General features: G+C 44.3%; 1 protein-coding gene across 1 annotated transcript in view; it reads left to right on the top strand.

Annotated features, from left to right (window-relative positions):
• si:dkey-33i11.9 (proline-rich transmembrane protein 1) overlaps positions 1-2,344 on the top strand; it is a 23,927-nt gene extending 21,583 nt beyond the window's left edge. The window contains exon 3 of the mRNA XM_032518208.1: positions 1,371-2,344. Coding sequence (XP_032374099.1) covers positions 1,371-1,514 — 144 coding nt within the window. The 3' untranslated portion in view covers positions 1,515-2,344. The remainder of the gene's footprint in view (positions 1-1,370) is intronic.
• Positions 2,345-6,969: the final 4,625 nt, after the last annotated feature.

The following is a 6,969-nucleotide window of genomic DNA, read 5'->3' as shown; positions in this document are numbered from 1 at the left end:
ACACACACACACACACACACACACATAAACATTCAGTTGTATACACAATAGCGGTGAGGGTGTGAGAGTATGAGTTTGTTTTCACTTTCTATTTAACCTTTTATAGATAAGGAATTGTATGAAAAGGGAAGGCATGTGCTTCTAATTGACTGCACTCTGACTGACTGACTGGCATGGCTGTTAGTCCAGGGTCAAAGATATGAATGTTTTTGAAGGTCAATAATTCTTTGAAAAGTTGCTATTATCAAATTAAACTGGAGAGAGTTTTCGACAAGCTCTGCTTCAAAGTGAAAGACAGACTTTGTGTAGATGGAAGGCCGAAGTTGAGCATAAAAGATTTAATTTTTCATTGTATCCATATTACTACTACATATGTACTAAAATGAATACAAATCCAGCCTGTACTATTGTGGTCTAAGTCTATTTGGCTATACAAGCCAAGCAGTGAATGTTTGCACTCCCATTAAAATTGCTTGCCGGGCTGTCTGCCCTTTTTTTAGTGTCAGGACGATTAAACATTAATCTAATTTTACTTCAAGTGGCTGTCACATAGCAGGTGAACCTAGAGGAGCATTCAGAGACCGACATTCCCCCAGGAGTCGGTGGAAACCAAAAACAGAGCTTAAAGTGTGTCCAAACTGTGTGACTGTGTTAACTGCGTGACCACTAGCACAATTGTGGTTTAGTGCACATTATTTTTGAAAACAAATAAAATCAACATTAATTTACACATCACACAACTACTTAGCAGCGGTTAGTAACCGTTGAAAGTAGGGGCTATATTGCGCGACTTTGGCTACATTGAACGCATAACGTACGTGGACTGTTAGCGGAGAGCACATGTGCCGCAGAATGTATATTATTTTAAACACATTTTTGGGCATTTTCAGCCATTTAATTTTGACAAGACAGCTGAAGATATAAAAGGGGCTACTCTACCAACTGAGCTATCTGGCCGCCCAAGGAATGTATGTTTTAACTGGTTACAGCGGCATGGCGTAGGATTGTGTGAGTCACAGGCGAGACGGAGAGCTTTTGCTTTGGGATTGTTCTTCAGTTTTTTGGAGCCAGCACAGCGTTACCTACTGTCAGCTGTTATCACAGGACGCAGGTGAGGGAAACAAGAAATAGAAACAGAAACCCTCAGAATGAAACTGGGATTACGCTCAGCGGTCATTTCCTGTACCGCCTCCCTGTCATTGCCACTGGTGGCCACAGTGGCCGCTGTTGAGCTCACTTACTTTGATAACAAAATGCACATGTCTGGTTGTCATTCAGATCATTACCTTATGTTTAAAAAAGAAACCTTAGTTTGATATCTTTTTTTTAACTTACCCCTATCTCATTTTAAACATTTTTCTCACCTTTAGGCCCGTGAATCCAACCACATTGGGGACCAGCTGGGGGCAGAGCGAAGCAGCAGGATGGCCCGGACACTGAACCACGTGGGCCTGGGACTCGGCATCGGTGTCCTCATCCTCTCCATTGTCTACGTGGTGGTGTTGGCATCTTAACCTTTTAGTCACCGGGTGGCTAAAAGGACTTTTGAAAAGTTACTGATATATTAATCAACAATAAAAGGCCATGTAATCCATTACTCTTCAGCACTGTAAAGAGTAACCTTCAATTTTCTATATCTCTTTAATTTCTTCAGCATTATTTTGTGTTTGGGATTTTCTTCTATCAAAAGTCAACGTTTTCTGTTTATGACATTCGAAATACTTTGGTCAGTTTTGCTCCACCATATATACACAATACAGGTGTTATCCAAAGAGTTTTACATTGTTGTTTTCTAATAGCAAATGATTATCAATACACAGTATGTAGTGCCACATTTGATGTTGAGTTGAGTTTTGTGTAGTTTTGCAATTGAAAGAGATGTGTCCAATTGTACAATGAATTAAATATTTCTGCCCTTTCAACAGAATTGTTGGCTGTAAATGTGCACTAACACCCTCTAACTTTCTTAATGCTAACAAAGAATAGCATTTAAAAATAAAAATAAAAAGGATACTTGAATAAACACAGAAGAAGAAATTGGCTTTGTTAAGCTCATGCCGAGCAAATAAAAGATGGATCTGGTCTAAGAGTGCACACTACAAGGTCATTTACAGATATTTTAGAATTGCACCAAAGTCCTCCTCTTACTTCCAGCTGTGTGTGAATGCACAACTTCACACAAAATCGGCAAAAAAAATTTAAAGCGTAGTGTGTTGTGTATGGCCTGGGGTTTGCATGTTATGTACCTTAATGTCTGAATGTCAATTTCTTAACCAAAGCTGAAAAAGGAAGCTTTTTCTGTATATCAAATTTTCTTTATAAGCAAAATTAAAGTATAATGAGATGAAAAAAAACTCTTTTGTTGTCTGGTAGATGATTTAAATCTGACAAGTGCCAGAGCCCATGTCTTCTGTAGGTCCCTGGAAAGCTGAGAGTGGCACTATGGAACTGGGAGGGCCCTATTTTAACGATCTAAGAGCACGGCGTGAAGAGCAGGTGCGTTTAGAGCGTGTCTAAATCCACTTTTGCTAGATTGATGGTGAAAAAAGGGTTAATGCGCCGGGGCCATGGTTCAAAAGGGTTGTACTTAGTGTCTTCATTAAGTCATAGGTGTGTTCTGGGCGTAGCATGCAAAAAAAAATCAGAGTGCCATCTCCCATTCACTTTAACAGCCAGGCACGTTTGTACCTTGGTGCATTGCTATCATGATGGTGGATTTTGCACCTTCATATTTTTGGGACCAGCAGTAGTGAAGAAGTTGGGCTGGACACTACAGGAGCCGACCAGGCACAGCAAGCAGTAAGCAACATTAAAAAGGCGCCTGCACGTCTCCACCCTCTCACCCACTAACGACCTTCTACAGAGTGCAGAGAGATTGTGGCAGCTGGGTGTTCTGCCCTACAGGAGTGCAAAGCTTGTCACACGCTCCAGGCAGGCTCAGGAAGCAGTCCGCCTACTGGTGGCGAAGACCACACAAGTAGAGATCCTCAGGGCGAAGAACATGTCACAGCTTCAGGCACCTAAGGAGGCTGAGTCCTGGTTCATTTCACATCACATGCTGAGCCATAACGAAAATAACAGGATTGTGTTCAACAGTTCCTTTGTTTACAAGGAAAAAAAACCTTAACGAGCTGCTGTTGCCTGGGCCCACCTTAAGTTCCAGTCTACTTGGTGTACTACTGCTGCGCTTCAGAGAGCATGCCCTTGCTGTCAGCAGCGATACCAAAGGCATGTTTCACCAGGTAAGGCCGCTCCCAGAGGACAAGCCCTTGCAACGCTTCCTATGGCGAGACCCGAAGACAGATGAACCACCCAGCAGCTACACATGGCAAGTCCTTCCACTTGGTACCACATGTAGCCCCTGCTGTACTACCTTTGCGCTGCAGAAACATGTTTGACCATAGTCAGCCAAACTGACATCACTGTTGGCTACTGGTGGATTTGAGCTACACCAGTGGGCCAGTAACACCCCTAAGGTCATCAGCCACCTGCCCAAAGAAGCCAGATCTAAGAGCACTGAGTTGTGGCTCCATGACTCAGGACACTTCAAACCTCCAGAGAGACCTACGCATCTTTGCTGAAGCATCAGAGAAGGCTCAGTGGCCTGTCTGGGGACAGAGAGCTCACTTGGCTATGTGGAAGTGTCTTTGCTGACTGCCAGATCCAGAGTGTCTCAGAAGAAGCAGCAATAAAAGCCAAGACTAGAAAACACTGCTGGAACTGGCTGGTAAGACCAGATGGAGTCAGGGCCCTGCCTTCCTACAACAGTCACCTGAAGTCTGGCCCGCACAGCCTGCCACAGAGGAGACAGAGAATTCTTCCCACTGTCTGCTGTCTCACTGTAAGCATACAGACTTCTCTGCTGCCAAATACTGCTCAGTTTTCTTTGTTCAGAGCGCTGACAGAAGCTGTTGCACAATCCAGCCCTGGGTCATCAGTGAGCCTCGCTGGTCTTTCTGCTGATGACTACCAAGAAATAGAGAGAGTAAGTATTGAGACGAGCCCAGCAGGACAGCTTTGCTGAGGAACTTAGCCTCTTGAGTACCGGTAAACCTGTATCTGCCACCAGTAGGCTGATCTCCCTAGCACCACAGCATGACCAGACTGTGAGACTCATCCGGGTTGGAGGACGGCTCCGTCGCAGTGACCAGCTAGAGTCAGATTCTATTCACCCAGTGGTCCTGAACCATCGGCAGAAAGTGACCCAGCTCATCATCCAGGATCAGAGCGCCCTTTTGCAGAGCCGCGGCTTAAATACTGGACTCTGCATGGCCGTGAGTGCACCAGCCCTCCTGCCCGGACCGCCAGAGGTGGAGAGCCTCTCCTGTCGTGCCCAAGATGGCAGACCTCTTACAGTCCAGACTACAGCTGCTGAAGCCCCAGTTTTTTTCCATGGGCATGGACTGCTTCGGGCCTTTCACAGTGAAGGTTGGCCGTCGCCACGCAAAGAGATGGGGCGTACTGTTTAAATACCTGACGACACGCGCTGTGCATGTGGATGTTCTGTCTAGTCTGGACTGGGATTCCTTTCTTATGGCCCTCCGCTGCTTCAACACACAAAGTGGTAAGCCAGCAGAGCTCCGGTCTGACCAGGGCACTAATTTTGCTCCAGGAGGCCTTCAGGTCATCACACCCCACACTCTAGGGCTCACACTTCCACCATCCAGTCACAGACTGTCCCAGAAGAGGTCCAGCAGACAGTACTTATTGACGTTGAGGGGATTTTAAACTCCCAACCACTGGGTTGCGTGTCTACAGACGTGGAGAATGCAGACCCAGTGATCCCCAACTCGACCCCTCTTTGCCCCAGGCTGTATGCGGAGTCTGAGCTCCTGAGTCTCCGCCGCTGGAGACACTTCAATACTGGCGGACCAGTTTTGGTTCCACTTCATCCGACACTACGTCCCAACTCTTCAGACTCGCTCCAGGTGGCATAAGGACCCTGAACAGCTGCAAACTGGAACCATGGTCATGGTGGTAGACCCACAGCTGCCAAGAGCACAGTGGCCTTTAGGTCATGTCACTGCGGTTATTCCAGGACGAGGCCTGTTGCTCGCCTTGTCGCTCTGCCTGCCATACGGCCGATCCTTCTTAGAGTGGCAAATTTAGCGTAACAAATTTGGGGGCGGCTGTGACAAAGGACGACCTCTGCGGGCAGGTAAAACTGGCTGCTGGAAAATCAGCCAATCAGGAGCGGCTCTGCGGACGCTGAAGAAGACAGCTTAAGTTTCGTTTCGGGGAAAGTTTGGAGGAGAGCTAGCGTTGAAAGACTGCACAGATATAGATAGATAAAATAATAGTGTTGCTGTAATTATTTCGAAGTTCCTAGATTGTGTGCGTGCAACTACCAGTAAGTAACACTGACGTTTGTTATTTGTTTTCACCTTATAACAATGTTGTGGCACGTTGCTGTTGTTGTATAATGGCAAAGCCTCGTACAGCCCACATGTTTGTGTAGAACGCTGCCTATTAATGGAGCCTTACCTTCTCTATTTGAAATATTTATGTGTGTAATGTTTGTGTTAAGGAGGAATTCTGCAGCTCATAATAACGTGTTAAGTCGAGTTTAGCATGTTGTGTATTGTTGCAGTTAATGTGCACCAAATTAATCTTTGAAGGGATATAGCGTACTAATGCATTTCTACGTTTTGTATTTGCTCAGTAATAAGCCTTATGACATTATACTTTAACTTCTTGATTGTGTTGGTTTATTATACCTGCTAGTACTCATTATTTGAACTTTATATAGTCTTCATTTTACAGATTTTTGCCTGTATCTCTGTTTCAGAACCACACACACACACACACACAAATACACCTTTATTCCAATAAAATGCCTAAAATGAACATCTTGTCTGCATTCTAACCAATGCCCCCCCCCCGGTGACCACAACCTTTTAAAGACCAGCCAAAACATACCGTCCTCCCCAATCACCAAAACATTTGGTCCTTAATCTGCATCTGTCAAATGTGGAATTTCTACCAAAGGCAAAAACAAACAAAAGCATACTCTTTCAAAGGTATGTTTACCTCTGTAACCAGTATTTCTTGTTTCAGGTAGAGGTAAAGTAAATAAACGTTATGTAATAACATATAGATAATATATAGACAATTCTAGGCCATATGTTCCCTACTGGTTTTCCTTCATACTTTAATACTTTTGCAAGTGTGACTGCTAAAACAGGTATTAAATTGCATTCTGTGATATAAAATATCTTAAATGTGTGTTAGTAAAGTCTGCAGAAACCCTGTTGTGGAAGGAGATTTCTTCTTTTATTTCTCCTTCCAGTCTAAGGCTGTCTGCAGGCCCTTTAAAGTGCAGACATGTTTACTGCTGCGGGGCATTTGGTGTTTTCCCACACAGTGTCAGATATGGCTGACGAAGAACTGGCAGTAGCACTGTGACTTACGGTTAGAGAACGGGATCTGATGAAATATCGGCACAGTCAAACATTTGGGAGTGATTACGAGTTACTGAGAGTAAAGGCTGTTACCGTAAATGTCTCGCCTCCATCTCTGGCCCCACACTCACGTCCTCCTTTTACAGTAACTTCATTGTTTATCCTCGGAACAACTGGATGTCCTCCAAGCATTTGGAAGAAAAATACTGTCATTTTTTTATATGTCCCACTGTCCTAATCAGCTACGACTTTCCTATTTATTCTCTACGTGCTTTTCTGCAGACATGGTCCCCACGCTAAGCTCTAAACTGACGCCAGTATATATGTAACACACTGGCTCCCATTTAACTGTCTGTCTTTGTATTTACAGTTTTTGCAATCACCCTAACCATCATGAGACCTTTTTTAATATTATTATTTCTGACCAGGAATGAGAATTCGGCCCGTTAACTGCTCATTCATGTTTCATTTTCTCCTTAAAATGTTTGCTCTAGATTGGGTTGATATAAAGTAATGCAACTGGATTGTACACACACACACACACACACACAGACACACACACACACAC

Source organism: Etheostoma spectabile, chromosome 6 (assembly GCF_008692095.1).
Source record: "Etheostoma spectabile isolate EspeVRDwgs_2016 chromosome 6, UIUC_Espe_1.0, whole genome shotgun sequence".
NCBI classification, from domain to species: Eukaryota; Metazoa; Chordata; class Actinopteri; order Perciformes; family Percidae; genus Etheostoma; species Etheostoma spectabile.
Note: the sequence above shows the minus strand (reverse complement) of the source record. Positions and strands in the feature narration are given on the sequence as shown.